A 16,708-nucleotide genomic window follows, 5' to 3' on the forward strand; every position below is an offset into this window, starting at 1 on the left:
GCATGTGTAAACTGCGCAACCAGTAATTTGTTTTATATCCGATGCTACAGCTCAGCAAAGTGCAGATGGCAGAAGGCAGAGATCAACACTAGCAAGCACTGTTAACTACGACTTAACAATGGTATCATGGGAGATATGCCTCTCTGTATTTCCTAATTTACAAGGATGCTGGACAAAAAAGGACATTGGTACATAAACTGCCATGCCCTTTCTATGAAAATCTAGGAGCCCAATCAACTCGGCTCCCTAAATCTGTCCGTCCTGGGACCAACAGCATTTGTTGCCATTTTAATGCCTTTCAGTATACTATTTTAAACAAAAGTAAAATAATGCTTTCATAACAAAAAACAAAGAAGGGTGTCATGCTGTGAGGCTCTTTTTAACTCTTCAGTCACATAGCAACTGGTGTACAGTTAAATTCCACAACACCCAAACAGTGGAATTCGTTAGAGATGAACTTTCTTCGCTTGACCACTTGTGCCAAAATATTTTGGCAGAATAATACTCACCTATTATTCTTTCCACGATCCGATACTGTGAATACAGGTCATCCATCAATTCCTGTTGACAATTGTAATATTCTACGTCTTCAGGAGATGCTGATTTTAACCTAAATATAAACCGGCAAAAAAGATGGAACGTACCCTTTAGACAAAGTTTAAAAAAAGGCAAGATCTTGTCCGGAACATACAAGATATCATGTGTCTCCATATTTTCTATTTCTTACTGTCAGACTCAGCCCTTCCAAGAGATCAATTAAAACAATCCAGTGAAGTCCCATTTTGCTTCATTTAATATGGTCAATTCAAATACAGATAGAATCCCCCTAAAAATGTGTTTCAACCCAAGCATTATGGGTTTTGAGTCAAATTCAGACCGCACTTACTATAAAGAACAATACAATGCAAATAGCCCTTTCCTTCCCACGATGGTAAGAGCGAGACATCAGTAAAAGTCAGTCTAAAGACACGACGCACACTGTTTTGGTCAGTAATACAAATATGACCGCAATTAAAACGTCAGATGGTGGAAGGGTGTTCTGCAGAAGGAGCACACAGCTTACAGTCCCATCAAATTTCCCATTTGGCCTTACCAATCATGGCCTCCTAATAATCCCCATCTATGAACTGGCTTCATTACTCTGCTCTCCTCCCCACTGATAGCTGATGTGTGGTGAGCGTTCTGGTGCACTATAGCTGCCGTCGCATCATCCAGGTGGATGCTGCACATTGGTGGTGGTGGATTATGAATTATCTTACCATCGCTTTTTGTCCTGTTCTTTTTTCTTGAAGTTGTCCAGTTTTTTCATGCCTTTCACATTCTGCTGTTTGAGTGTTTCTTCCGTCTCCCAGGTGTTGTGAATGTGAGACCATCCTTTCCATTTAATCAAATACTGCTGCTCCCCGGCCTCCTTGTTTGGGTTGAAGCTAGTGTTAGGATCCCCATCTGTCTCCACCGCATACACAGTTGTGGCAGCACCAGTAGCTTAAGAGAGAAAAAAGGGGATTGCTTTTCAATGGCAGGCAATATGAACAGACCTTGCATTTGCTAAACATCTGAGTTTAGATCTCTTAGATAACAGACCACATGCAAACAAAAATGTTTGACTTAGTGTAAGATGTTGCATTAAAATAAAATCAGTGCAGTATTTTGTCAAACTGATGCTAGTCAATGTCATGTTGATTTTATCGATTTAAGTGAAAACCATCTAGAAGATGTTTGGCTCTACTTCATTTTTACTTAAGAACTTTTAATACTATGTTTCCATTTTATGGGCAAATTGCAATCTGTAACCATAATCCTAAAAATCCATGGTGCCTTCAAAGTGTTTATTCCAGATGAATTTCTTAAAACAGAATTTTACCAAGTTAACCTAAATTGAACAGATCACTACTGCTATCTGTAAAACCTAGGATACAGCAATCAAGCTATTTTGTGGTTGACTGCAAATATCTGACCTTTAATAAGAATATTAACACTTACTCAGGAATAAACATCATGTAAATGACCTCCCAAGATTTTAAATGTTTCATTTTTTAATTAGTTTAGAATCATTTACGTTTTAGTGTTGGGAAAAATTTGATATTTAACTGCCCGTGAACATAAGAAATTGTACCTTTTGTTCTGAAGAAGTAACCATTTTTAAAGTTACTTTTCTACCTATATAATCCACCCTCAGATTTTTCTTGTAGGAAGGGCTCATGCGGAAGAATACAATACGATGTGCTGTGTGTGGTTACAGTGTGTGGCAGTGCAGCGACACCAGGGAGAGTAGCCCCAAATACAGACAGAAGATACAGCACACCGAACTGTGGAGCGAGTTGCTAAGACATTCACACTAATGAATTTCAGATTGAGCAGAATCACAGCCAACGGAGAGATATCGGACACAAGGGTCAACACGCTGACCAAGAACGGAACAAGAAATGCTTACCTCCTTTCCTCCCTATTCTCATTTCCATCACTTTTTCTAAAGTTTCAAATTCATCTTCCTCAGGCTGCGGAACGTCCTCCCCGCACACTTCGACTAAGTCGTCCGAATCAGTCTTCATTTCGTCGTCTTCCTTATAGCTCACGTTCACAGTAGCCTGCCGCCGCGGCCCCTTCTTGTCGTAATCATCTTCATCCGAAGACGACCCTCCTGGTTTCTTCTTCAGAGCTTTGCCTTTCTTACCATTTCTTGCGTTAGTCCTAAGGAGGGAAACCAACTACATTTACAAAAGCGCACGAAAGGGAGGTTCATATCGGGCTCCGAGTGTAAATGTACCAAATGGAGCTAACCGTTACTTTCGCAGCTAGAGAAAACAAAACTTTCTAACTTATAACAAAAGGGGAAAGAAAAAATAAAATATTCTCCGACAACATTTTACAAGGCAAAAAGCAAAGTTTGTACCTGTTTGGAGGCTTCCTGCTTTTGATTTTGTGACTTGGCTCATAGTCAGACACACTCTCATCACTGTTTTCACCTTCTTCTGAAGAGTCAGAACCAGAATCTGAACCGGAGCCCGATCCAGACCCGGACCCTGACCTGGAACCAGACACAGAGCCAGACAATTGCCAGTCCTCACTAAAAATAAAATTAATTTAAACAAGTTTAAAAAAAAACACTTGATAACAATACAACATAAAATACATTCAAATGTTAAAATCCTCAGAACAGTACTGATATAAAAAAAGAACCACTCCTGTGTGATTACAACTCAGAATCATGAATACATAAACTGGCATATACTGCTCTGAATTAAGGAACAGCAGTGTGCAGGGCAAGGTTTAACAGCTTTTTACCATCTGACACCTACAGACCTGACAAAAACATTAAATTGATATCTTCATAGGAAAGCAACACTGTTTATCATAAAGCAAACCTTCTCATTCTCCTTGATACTCAAAAATAGCGATTTATTTTTACGAAAGAGAGAGAATGCATGGATTGCAGATTCAGCTTTATCAAGATGGTTTTCACATTGCCCAGCCTATTCAAATTTAGTTTTGTTAGGGTCATACTAGACATCTTCTATTCAACAGATGAAAGGGTATAAACATTGCATGTATCTATTACAAATATGGGTCATTAGACAAGCAACAACTGACCCAGCCCATTCAAAAAGTACAATTAGTCTTATCTCTTGTTTTACTACACAGCACAATATATATGGTATGTGGTCTTTCATCTATTCCTTAAAAATCCATACTTTTGAAGTTATTGTGCCGAAGCACCAAAATGTGCTTGCCTGCTTTTTGGACTGGATGATTTATTTTCTGATCTCTCCTCATTGTAATATGCATCATATATGAAAGGTTCGCTCTGTTCTCTAAACACTACAAGGGCAATGCACTGTAAAGTTTTAACCTTCAAACCCACAACTTTCACGATTTATAGCACAGCAACTACCTATGTGCAGTATTCTACATTAAAAATGGCTTCCATGTTTAATAAGTGTCACTATCACTGACGCACATCTGTTTTCTCCCCAAATACACAGTGTTTATTGACAGTGTCAGGCTGTATAATCTGCATTCACCGGGTCTGGTGTATGACGTGTATTTGTGTATCCTGTGCCTTGAAATATTTAAATTAACTTACTCTTTACGCTTTTTTTTCCTCTTAGCCTGGCTTGAGGAGTCATCGTCTGATTCGTCACTACTAGATGAATCCTGTCACAGAAAAAACATGACCTCTTCAGTAAGAAATTGAAGCTTAAAAAAAAATTGCACTTTTACAGTTTCAACAAGTCAACACAAACAGCACATTTCCTTCGATAAAGCTGGTTTTTCAGACAATTTAATTCATATTTTCTACTTTTCAGTTTTATTCATTTCAATTTTTGGGGGATTTCCGACTCTGACTTCAACTCTCACTCATCAGCAAGTTGTCTTACTTGAAGCCTTGAAAATATCCTGCAGTGATGCGCAAATGAAAAAAGAATGTCTCATTTTCTGACCATTATTTTCCGTGTCTGTTGTTAACTCAGATTACAAGTTAATGTCTGAAAACTGTATTTAGATTGAATACAATCTGATTTATGCGCTGTAGTTAGATATTCCATACAGGACTAAGCTAGAACAGTACCTCTCTCTGGGAAAGGAGTTAAATATCACGCCTACACAGCCAGCACAGTGACCTCACAAAATTCTCCATGTCTTGAAAGGATGGTACTGTGATAACGGCCTGCGTGCTTTTATGTGTGAAAAAATGAATACCTCATCTAATGTGTAAAGTGTCTAAAAACGTCTGGCTATATTACTTAATTGCATTATATGATATCCGTTGAACAGAATATGATGGACAAGCTTAAACACGGTCTTTTAATATCAACACAGTTAAGAACAGAATGATAGAATACAGATATCTCACAGCTGAGCTACTATAAAGAAACTTTTCATCAGTGCAGACACTGAACAGGGAAAAAAAACAGCCTCCACAAACCAGAGGCTATTTTCAATAAGGTAATGGGGTCAAATAAGAAAGATCAGCTACATCATGTTTTATGGAGGTCTATAATCAAAGTTTTGGAACTGCACAGTTAATGAATGCATTAAATAACTTTTACAACAGGAGACTAAATTATACAAAAAACAGAATAAGATATCCAGCTCGACATACATACTGTATGCTTCTCTTATAACAAAACCTAAATCCTAAATTTAATTTCGATCTGAATAGCAATTTGAGCATATGTGGCATAAACGTTTAGTTTAAAAATGTACATCAATCCTTCCGCATTTTCCAATAAAAGTTCCCCTAAAACAAAAAAATCGAGGTATTTTTCCCTCAGAATACTCACACTCAAAGTAAAGGTTATAATAGAATAATAATAGAAATTAATGCAGGCATTGCATACATACATATTAACTTACATAAAACTGTAGACAATCACGTCCTAGACTAAATCACTTTCATTAGTAAACCAGACAATACGAGTATGCATCACAGGCCTAAGACTGGGTCATCTGTACTTTGTCATGAAGTACACACGTTATTATATGGACATCCAAATCATAAAACAGGTCAAAGCTCCTGATCCACAATCAGGAAGGCTGATTACCACAACTCCCATGATGACTATATCACAGCCCAGAGGCCTAGACAGTAAGATATTGCTAAAAGTCTTTAGCGTTAAAATTGCAGAATTTAAGTTCGGTTTTGCAGTTTTGCAAGGCCTTTCTTTTGTAGCTTTTCGGGAGTTTCAAACAAAATCAAGCACACACAGAAATGGCTTTCTATATTAAACCTAAACTGGCATCAGACTGTCTCCTTTACGTCCTTTAAGAAAGTCTTTGAGCTGTATTTCTTGGCTGAAAATGCATTCCTACCCTACCTCAATGGTTAAAACTGGACTGTCCAAAGAAGGGTGGACGCCCCCTCCCCCCCCCGACTTTGGTAGATCTACAGAAAGACCTACATACCGTGGCTATGAAAAGTACTCACCCCACATGGACTTCTACTGACTTGAAAATATAGAATCAAAAATGTATTTAATTGGGATCCTTTGCCATCGACACAAAACAAAGTGGGGAAAAAAGAATTCTACAGATCCTTGAAAATTAATTCTCAATATAAAACAGAACAGACTGCACAAATATTCACCCTCCTCAATCAGTACTTGGCAGAGGCACCTTTGGCAGAAGTTACAGCCATGAGTCTCTGCTGGTTTTGCAGCGGCGTGATGGACATGTTTCCACGTAAAATGTGAAAAGGGGGGTGAGCAGTTTTGATAGCCACTCCAAACAGAAAAATGAGATGCCACCCTCATCTGGATTAAGTTCAACAATTGTTTTATTGTTCCATATTAACAAAAAAAAATCGAATGTTTTGGTACAAGACAGGATCCTCCTCAGATCTGATTTCCTTCAGAAGACATCAGTGCCCTTTTGTTCCGTACTGGTGTGGGGCTGGATCTCATCCTGACACCTGTAAGCAGAGCACGACTCATCTCCTGTAAAATGCTGGGTTATTCTGTCACTGCCATGCAATCCCCTTTGGCTTACCTCTTCTGATCCACTGTTGGATGAGCTTTGCTGCTGTTGCTGCTGCTGCTGCTGCTGCTGCTGCTGCTGCTGTTTCCTGAGCATGGCCGACTGCTGCACAGCCAGAATACTAGGGTTGGACTTCCAGAACTTGCATGGGGTGACGGAGGAGACGGAAGCAGGGGGGGAAAGAAGAAAACAACGACAACGTCTAAACAAAAGCAACAAGACACAGACTGGTTTTATAAGGTCATTTGTCCGCCTTTGTTTCCATAGAAACAACAGAGCTCATTCTATATTTGCACCCATAAAAATAATTAAATGATGGCTGAGTGTAAAGAATGGCATTATGATGTACTGGATAGTATGGAATATTTCTACAGACAAGGAAACAATCTCAGCGTCACGAGGCACACAAATGTCTGCTGCTCACTACCATAAGCACATTATAGCATTAAGGCCGTCCGGAAATGAACACCTTCGCTTACGGAGACTAAGTAGGGCAGAAATAGTTTAAAGAAAGAATCTATTACCTGTATTGAGGAAAACGACACATCAAGCAAATCACGGTTCGAGAGCCACATGCTTAATCCATCACCGGACCAAATTAAGAATTTAGCTCGGTGTTTGGATACCATGGCGTCTCGTCCCTTACCTCTGCCCCGTCGATTTTTTGGGTTTTGTTTTCCGGCTGGCTCTTCTCCTTGGACTCCTCGGACTCCGATTCCGACTGGCTGCCCGAGTCCGAGCCGCTGCCCGAGTCGCTGCTCCCCGACTGGCTGCTGCTGCCATCGCTGCTGCTGCCGGAGCTCGAGCCGGATCCCGAGCCGGAGCCCGACCCCGACTCCTCGTCAGAATTGCTGGGGGGGGGGGGATCAACAGTGGGGAGATATATAAGGAGGCTGCTCCCTGCCAGCAGTTCACAGGACGAGTGGGAAAAAGTGACATCGGGTTGGGAGACTGGAGAGCGTGCCGTGGGGAGGTACGGGTCAGTGGGTTTGTAGTCGGACAGGGCCTACAGCGTGCGGTGAGATACTACTGTTTCATTCGATGCCCCGGACGGGGCCGTCTTCTAGGCGCATAAATAATAATTAGCCTCACACTGCCTCATAAATATATGGGCTTGTAGATACAAGACGAACTAGACACTACACCTACTGCAACCACACTACACTCCTGAGGACGTGAGTGGGTCGTCATCGCCTCTTGTACCAGTACAAGAGCCTCACCACACTCCCATTCAGGACCGGCCACCTCACATCGGGAGGGACGTAAGAAACGGCCTATCAGTCGATCAAAACAACACAAAGGCGGGACCCAGCGGAAAGACTTTGCTAGGCAGGTTTTTTCGTGGGCTCTGCCAGAAGCCAGTATGTGACGAGGCTTTGCGAGGGCCGCTCCTGCAGCAGGCCTTGTCCACATCAGGACGCAGGTGGCCAGTGTGGAAGCCGTTCCAGAGAGAACGCAGGCGAGCTGAACTGACAGCCCCATCTTGAGCTGCTGCTTTGAAAACGGTTGTGCGTCTGAACAGATGTGGGTAGCGAATTACTTTTTTAGCATCTGTACCACAGAGTACTCCTTACAGCAAACACACCGTCCCCCAAAATGACTTCAAGTGAAGAGTAACTGTTCAACTTTTCATAACCATTTGAGATGTATAATTATCACACATACGTGTGTTTTTGTTTTAAGCGCTAACTGCTGTCGACAGTGTTAACGGATGCCTTATAACTGTCTGAAACAAGGACTGGAATTCCACTGACTGCAACAGAATCCTCTCTAAAATAAATGAAATTATTGCCTTTATATGAACTTGACTTTATTCTCTTAGATACAAAATGACTTGGCTTTCTTGCTTTAACAGGCATGTGCTTATACTCTCAGAGAAGTGTGCACACCACATTTTCATTCCTGCAATGAACCCTGCTCAATCCTGACACAAACCTGCTATATTTAAACTGATGGAAAGATAGCTTTTTAGCTTGACTGAACACAACTAAACAGCGAAAACAATATAAACTACTTTTTTTTTTTTACAGCTTGACCTCAGTAAGGGGTTACATAAAATAAAAATTGATCATAAAAAGCAATGAGAAAAGAGGATTAGATCTATCAAAATGCACAAGTCATACATATAATAAGTTGCAAAGGGTTAGCAACTAATTTTCACTTCAGTTCTCAAGCTTCTCACTGTGTGAACTCCATTCTTGATCGCTATGTCCAGTAAAAGTAGCTCAGCAAGATCATGGTTACAGGTTCTCACCACCCATTCAACTCGGATTAAACAGACACATGACACTTACATTTCAGTTCTGTTCGACAACTACAGATGAACCTTTCAAAGCAACAGTCTGCGGAAGGCCAGCTCAAACCTCATCCAACCAAAAGATTTTTCAATCGTCCTGCAATATTTACTTTGGCAATAATTCCCGTAACTTTTTGTGTATGTTAAGTGGACAATGGTAACACATCTCACACAATGGACATGGAAAGAAAAGTATTCAATATACTGATAGTGTCAACCTTGCTTAGTCTGACTAAATTTGCACATTTAATTAGTTTTAATTAGTCTGCACATTTTACGCACCAGACTTACTTAGAAAGCCTTTTCTCATTTATCAGTAGTAACTTGCATTACTCAATGAACTTACCAGAATTAATAAAGCTAATATATTTGGTGAATTTCACTCAAAGGAGGATCACTGTGTACTTCATCCTTGAAATGTTGTATAAGCAAAATGGGTACTTTCTGTGAGCTAACTTTTTATGATAGCCTTGCTTGATAATTGCTTTACATTTGGAATGAAATGATTCTTAGGATGCGGAGGAAGACTGACCATCTTTAAACCATTCATCTTCCATAATTGTTATTCATGCATACTCAAAAAGAGTTTCAAAACCGTTTCAAAGCAATACGTATGGTAGCCAAAGGATTAAGAAAAGACTTAAAAACAATGGGTGTTACACATACTATGATGTTTTTTTTTTACAGTGATGTAAATCTCAATACCACATCAAAACTCTACAGCATGCCACATTAGATATTCTGGCAACTTTCAATCTCAATGTACCTCATCCGCTATTACAGACAAGGCTCTGTCATTTTCCCCACAGTTATAGTAAACCTCCTTTCTTGCCTGTACATTTATTAGACAGGAAAAGCCTAGTCTACTAACGATAATGTAGATGTTTTAAAAACGTCACCTAAATTTACATCTGTTGATTGTCCTCTGCGTAGGAACTATAACTATTTAGATGTACAGTTAATATTATGTACTACACGTCATGAAATGGATTTATAATTGGAAAGTGTTAAGGCTATGTCCTTTACTTAGAAAACCTTACGGCAGGGCGTAAAAACAGACAAAACGCCACAAGAAGATCATTTATAACCATGATTTCATGATTTTTTTAAATTGGCTTTTTATGGGCTCAATTTATCTCTTAGAAACACATATTTCAATTTGACCAAAACTAATTACTATCCTTAAGACTTTTTCTGACAGTGTAATTCCTGTGTAGCACTTAAAGAACATCAACCCTTAAGATTTTACATTATGGTGCTACAAAAACGAGTTATTAAGAGCTTGTCCCACATATTTCTCCTTGAACGCTTTCTCGTTAAAACAAAGTGATAGTTTTATCCTTATTCAGAGTGTTTTGGCTTTTAAAGCTCAGTAAACTAAGAGGCAGAGCTGCTAGTGCCAGGCCCCAAGAAAACCTCTCAGGGTCACAAGCCACCAATGTATCCCTTACCAATATGACTGAAGACTGCTGATGTTATCTGTTACCTCCACACCTCCAGAATTCAACTCTCCTAGGTGCATATTCTGTGCCACCGATCTTGACTGCACACTTCACAGGCACAGAGCAAGAACTCCATATCTTCATGGACCAACATCCAGCTCCTTCACCCTTTCCTTTACACCCACTTATACTAAAGTTCCCTGACACAGCACATCACGTATTTCCTTACACTACACAGGCTAGAATGTGTGTTAGCTGCGCTTTCCAAACTCTAAAAGGCGAAGAAAAGCACAGGCAGTGCCTCTTCTGCTCTTCACTTTCAAGCAGCGCATTCGATGTTTCGACAGAGACGACACGATACCGTACCTGGATTCCCCACTGCTGTTGCTCACACTTTCTTCGTCGCTGCGCCCATCCATTTCTTAAATCGGAAACAGCTTCGGTTCCACAGCCTTCTCTGCCAGGTGCTCGAAGAACGCAAACGGGTCCAGACCACTTTTGACGACTGAAGCGTTACAGGGACTGCGGTTTCTTCATCCAGGACTCCTCAGCGGCTCCGGGTAGCCTAGAAAGTGGGCGAGACACGTTTTTCACACGACCGAGTCGCAGCTGCTTTGTCACGGTACTTGTTTTTTTTTTTTTGCTCGGTCTGCTCCGGTAGTGTTGCATTGAAACGCCACCGGCGACTGAACACCCACCAAATCAAGAGCCGAAGTCACCGGCCCCTCCGGGGACAGACCTTCCGTCTCGGGGAAACACTGGTACTGGGGCTCAACCTTCATTCGAATTAGCGACGTCTTGACCTTTTATCGCCCCCTCCCCCATGAAGAGTAAAATACTATTCGGACAAGAACAAACGAGCCGTTTCCGTGGCAATTATTTTATACACATGTAACTAAGGGACATGCCTTCATGTCCATCTTCCTAACGGGAGACCTGGACGTCTCTCCCCGAATTCCGGCAGAACCGCCGCGGATCAACTTGCCGTCGCTCCGCTCCTTCCTCTTCTCGGCACTTTTTGCGAGCGACGTCGTGGAAGCGACGCTTTGCTACCGCTCCCGTTTCCAACTTCAGCTGTTGCTCCTGCGAGCGTGTGAAAACACCCGCAAACATCAACAAGAAACTCACGTCGCGTTCCTGTCGGCACTGTCGCCCTTGTCGCCTTCCGATTCGACATGGCTCCCCCTGACCTAGGATCCGCTCGCCAGCTCGCCCCGGCACCGCGAAGGGCTCCGTTTCACATCAACACTTCTGCTGTTTATTTACAAGAATCATGTCGAGGACACCCCCCTCACACACACACACCATCGCCGCCGCCGCTGCCACAATTGTCAGAAACATCAACCCGCAGTCGAACTGATCGTTCGGATAAAAAAAAAACCCCCAACGAAACCCAAGTCTTAAACGGCTAGCAGTAAGAGACATGTGTGGGTAATTCAGGCCCGGACTAACCCCCCGTCTCCAAATCTTAAAACGATGCGATGCAACCTTCTCTTAGACCGCAGAGGCCCAGATGCGAGGCCTGCAGCGTGCTGGAGTTGGAGGCGGACTCTCCTGAACAAAGATCCCCGCCGGAGCGCCTCTGCCCGCATCCTCCCTGCAGCCCGCCGGCGACCGGCAGCACGGAGCGGCGCCCTCAGCCGCGCAGCCGGGCAGACCACGCCGCCGCCGCGGTGGGCAAACCGGACGGGCTTCGATAAGCGTTTGATTTACAACGTATTCGGTCTGTTGTTGTTTGTTTTTATATATATATATCTCTCTCTCTCAACAGCAAGCCAGCACATTACCAGACCAGAAAAAAAAAACTTACTTCAGAAGATGCACGTTTTGAGAGGAAAAAAAAAAGTTTGGCCGATTTTCGTTAATCGCATTAAGCCAGGAACAAAATGCCATCCCTTCCTCGGTTCCCACTTTAAAAACCGTGAGCCGGGGGTGACAGACCCCCCAGTCCGGAGCCTGTTTTCCCCCCGCTGCCCTCAAGCACAATCGGCTCTTTTATCCCCGCGCCGCCTCGCCAACCGGACCCCGTCCTCCGCGCGCTCGCATACTGACACACCGCACGCGCCAGCCCGCTGTCCCCTCTTCCCCGTGCACGTCCGTCTCGCGGCGCCCAGGAATCGTCGCCTTTCTCGAGCTGACTGGGGGCAACCGTGCCCCCCACAGCTCGTCTCCCCGCGTTTTCAGCCCCCCCTCCCTCCACACACACATACACGCGAGTCGCGCCTCGCTTTGTACCTCCTGGGTCGCCTGCCTCCGTCCGACTTCTCGGGCTCCTTTTTTGTAACAATTTCTGTTTTCTTTGCCAGGTCCTGTGTCGCTGTGAGCTGCTGAGTACCACTTCGGCTCGGTTGTAAACTCGGGTTTCGTAAGAGCCCGGCTCCCTCAGGGTTCCTCCTCCGGGCTGCCAGAAGGGTCGGGGAGGGTTATTAATATGCTTTTTCCCCCAGTTTCTCCTTTCGATACCGAAGCACGGGCTTTCTTTAATCGAAAGATTGTTGATTGCAGCCAGATCAGTTACGGGTCCTCTCTCTGCCGGCCTCCGCCATGACGCCGTCGAGCTCACACACTCTGCCTATCCGGAGAGTGGAAACCCCGGGCCGTGACGTCACGCCGGCGCTCGCTAACTCGGGAGCTGCGCGAGTGCGACTCGCGAACGGGACCTGGGAGAAAGGAGAGGCCGCGCGGAGGAGGGGGTGTTGGCGGTGTCACTGCCCTGGAAACAATTGCCAAAGAAGATAGTGCACCACCATTGGCTGGCGCGGCTGGAAGGATGGTAGCTTTCTGTTCTCCAGCCTGACTACGCTTGTGAAGGAATTCAAATCGGCGTATTTTTTTTTCTCTCCATTTCCCGCACTTCAGTCAGACGGACACCCGGGTGATACGTCTCCCTGCTCCGTGTTGGGCGCTGCGTAGCCCCAGTTCACTGAGTATCTATGTCTGAACCAATATTAACACTCCGAGTTACTCATCCCGCCTCCCAGGTCTTTTGTGATAACATATAGAGCCTATTAAAACTGCCCTTGAAGTCTCACCTTAAGAAATCGCTTTCTGATTGAGGGTGAAAAGAGTTTGCTTATAGAAGCATACACTTTTATGTTTCGTATGAAATTATCGTTCCATAACAAAAAAGTATTCTCGCGTATATTTACATTATGAGAATGGGTCATGGGGATGAACTGATCAACCATTTCAGACAAGGCCAGACTGATACCCACTGAGGAATGCCAGCAGAACAATTGTTAACCCCAGCGATCCCTTGACGTAATTGTGCCTCAAGGGTCTTCCTGATTACTTTCAAAAGATTAAGTCCTTCAATGCTGTATATGAAAGGAACATACAAATAGAAAAAAAACACATTTTGAAAATAACAGGAAAAGCAACTACCTAGAGAAGTGCAAAACACACAACATGTTTTTAATGTGGATACAGTTACACTGAGAAATGTTTGTAAACATATATGGTATATGTACAGCACATGTATAAAGGCAGTCACAGTTACGGGGTCACCTGGACAATATTAAAGAAATTAAAACAAGCAGAAAAGAGCACAAAATGAAAACTTTGTGATCTTCTCAGAATCCAATGCAATAAAAGTCAGGTAGTTGTCTTGTAAAGATTGTTCATGAAATGGCCCATAATCACAGGAGCATTTGTTTAAGGTATTCCCATCACACCAGTTTAGAAGCTGGCTAAGAGCTTTTTTTTTTGCACTGTCCTGTCAAGTTATATATATATATAATTATATTTATATAATTCTTCAAAAGCGTTTACATCAGGACTTTGGCAGTATCATCACATCAATTCAGGATATTTACTTTCTAATTTTAATAAGATTTTACCTGAGAGTAAGTTTAGGATTTTTGTAGCGCTTTGAGAAGCCACCTTTAAAGGGACTATATAAAATTAAGTTTTTTTATTTTTGTTGTTGTTATTATTATTATTAGGATTAGGATTTTTGTCGAAAGTAGAATTACAATTCCACCACCTATAACAACATAAGTTCTATGAGCCTGAAGGATGGAACTGCGTTGTTTCTGTGCTGTGCCTACTTTCTTTTTGAGCCACCAAAGAAACTTCAGATCCATGTCTTACTCAAGGTACCATACCACATTTTCATCAGTTTTTCCTTTCATGTGTCAGCTGTCATTGTCACCTTTTCTTTCCACATACTGTTGGCTTTCTGAACTGAAAAATTTAAAACTGCATCTACAACAGTCTTTTCCACAGTTCCTTTGGTAATTTTTCTAGGTTGAACTCCCCTCCTGGGCTTCTTTCCTGTCCTGTTGTCCCAGGCAAGCCTCTGCAAAGGTTTCTGAGCTGCGACTCTGTCACACTATCCTGTTGAAGATTTAATTGTACCATGTCCTCTCATGTGAGGAGATATGACGTTGAACTGAAAATGGCAACAATAAGAGAGCTACATTAGAAACAGAGGAGCCTTGGACCCTCGAACAATCACCCTATCTTATCTTTTAATTGTTCTGTTCTATATACAGTACATGGTCAACTGTGTATTCTAGTATTATATAAACTGTAATAGGTTTATTCCATGCTGAAAAAAAGAAGAGAGAAAACACAACGTTTCGGCCGTGGAGCCTTCTTCAGGTGTGAGGGCTGAAGAAGGCTCACACCTGAAGAAGGCTCCACGGCTGAAACGTTGTGTTTTCTCTCTTCTTTTTTTCAGCATGGAGTAAACCTATTACTTGTTCCTTTGCAGCCTACACATGCTGACGCAGCTACCCACCTGAACTTATACAGTATATACTGTAACTGTTTTGTTGCCAATTGTGGTCTGTCCTTGTTGATGCAATTCACTGACTTTTCTAAGAATTTACTATGTATTTTTATTATTATTATTCTTTTATTATTATATGCTATTGTCGCATCTTGTTAGCTGCTATCGTGTTGCCAGTTTTTCTATATTTTGTTTAAGTTAATATATGTAGCTAAATTCATTGTTTTTATTTATCTATTTATATTTATTTTAAAACTATGTATTCTAACATATACGCTGTAGTAGGCTACAATATATGTTCTTAGGAACCTCAGAAGGGTTACAAAGGAGAGGGGACCCTTCAAGCCATCAGGCCCATTTGACACTGAGTAGCTAACTGGTCCAGGGATCTCGTGAAGGAAACCAGGTTACGGGCTCCAGCAACATGGCTGGGCAGCTCGTCCCATAACGTCCACAACTCTTGCATACAAAAACAGCCCCTGTTCCCCATTTCCAGTGCACATCCGCCTTGTTAGCATTCATGACTTCTGGTTAGTGTTTCACTGTGGGTTCGGACGAAGTCCTCTGCGTTGATTTTGTCCCTTCCCTCCAGGACTCTGAACACTCGGATCAGGCCCCCCCGTAGTCTTTGTTTAAGATTAAGAAGTTCTGCCCCAGAATGCTTCTGTCTGCCATTCTTTGGACCAATTCAGTGCTTTTTTATAACACAGCGACCAAAGCTTTACACCGTATTCCAAGCAGATTACTGTTTGTATTTAGTTCTGAAAGGTGTTTTCCTTTCTAATTTTTTAGTTTCGAAAACAGACAAAAACGTTTTCAGTTCAAGTTGCATAACACAACCATCCTTTTACCAAACAAATTTGGAAATATACATCATACATAGGAATTTAGTCTGTTCTCATCTGTTCCCGTAATCTTTTACAATTATTTCACTCACTTTCTACCTTACTCCTAATATTCAAAATAAAGAAGATGCGTAAGTTATTATGAAGAGGAAGAACAGTATGTAAATGTTCATTCTTAATTCAGGTTTCAGTTATTCTGCATCTCAACAAATTCAGACTTCTAAGTTTTAATGTACTTAATTAACCCATCTAGACCAATATTTGTTCTTCTGTAATTTAAGTGAAAATATTAATTTTTCCACTATATGTATTTCATTTATTGACTAAATCCCATCATTTATTGGTAAACCCAGGAGAAGCCACTTTCTTGTAGTCTTTTTTACCTTATCAGTAACCCTTAAGTAAACATAATATATAACACCTCAAATGTGAAGAGTAAATTCCATTCAAATAAGTTCTCCAGGGCCTCATGTAAATCCGTTCAGAAAAGCCTTTTTTTAGGGGCACTCCCAAAATATGGGATTACCTTCTTGGTTTCCACAATGTCTCCATCATTTAGAGTTTCCCCTAATAGGGTGTGCCTTCTGCCTCAGAGTAATAAAGAATCAAACAAACATTTTTCCAGCAAAACTCTCTCCATAAACGTGAGGTAGTACATCTCTATTGAAATTCACAAATTCTAAACCACTCTTCATTTGAAACCCTAACTTTACTTTCATTCACCCATTTACCTTTTATATAATCTGTAGAATGTAATTCATTTTCCATAAAACCCTTATACAATCTAGATATAATACCCTTACTTGATTCCAATTTGTAGGCTTCCATAACTACTGTTCTTTCACACAGCATCATCAATATACAGTTCTCCCTTTTTAATATCACTAGTGATTTAGGGCACACTTAGAAATAT

General features: G+C 41.8%; 1 protein-coding gene across 3 annotated transcripts in view; it reads right to left on the bottom strand.

Moving 5' to 3' along the window:
* Positions 1 to 12,932, bottom strand: part of chd1 (chromodomain helicase DNA binding protein 1) — a 32,700-nt gene extending 19,768 nt beyond the window's left edge. The window contains exons 1-9 of one of the 3 annotated variants that reach the window (XM_088629956.1): positions 12,451 to 12,932; positions 10,582 to 10,780; positions 7,124 to 7,328; positions 6,490 to 6,618; positions 4,085 to 4,155; positions 2,894 to 3,028; positions 2,435 to 2,691; positions 1,260 to 1,485; positions 510 to 610 (exon numbers count right to left, since the gene is read on the bottom strand). In XM_088629956.1, coding sequence (XP_088486082.1) covers positions 510 to 610; positions 1,260 to 1,485; positions 2,435 to 2,691; positions 2,894 to 3,028; positions 4,085 to 4,155; positions 6,490 to 6,618; positions 7,124 to 7,328; positions 10,582 to 10,634 — 1,177 coding nt within the window. In that variant the 5' untranslated portion in view covers positions 10,635 to 10,780; positions 12,451 to 12,932. Of the gene's footprint in view, positions 1 to 509; positions 611 to 1,259; positions 1,486 to 2,434; positions 2,692 to 2,893; positions 3,068 to 4,084; positions 4,156 to 6,489; positions 6,619 to 7,123; positions 7,329 to 10,581; positions 10,781 to 10,913; positions 12,314 to 12,450 lie in introns of those variants that run through there. The other 2 variants (XM_088629954.1, XM_088629955.1) reach the window with 2 other exon arrangements.
* Positions 12,933 to 16,708: the final 3,776 nt, after the last annotated feature.

Source organism: Lepisosteus platostomus, chromosome 4 (assembly GCF_059453375.1).
Source record: "Lepisosteus platostomus isolate fLepPlt1 chromosome 4, fLepPlt1.hap1, whole genome shotgun sequence".
NCBI lineage: Eukaryota > Metazoa > Chordata > Actinopteri > Semionotiformes > Lepisosteidae > Lepisosteus > Lepisosteus platostomus.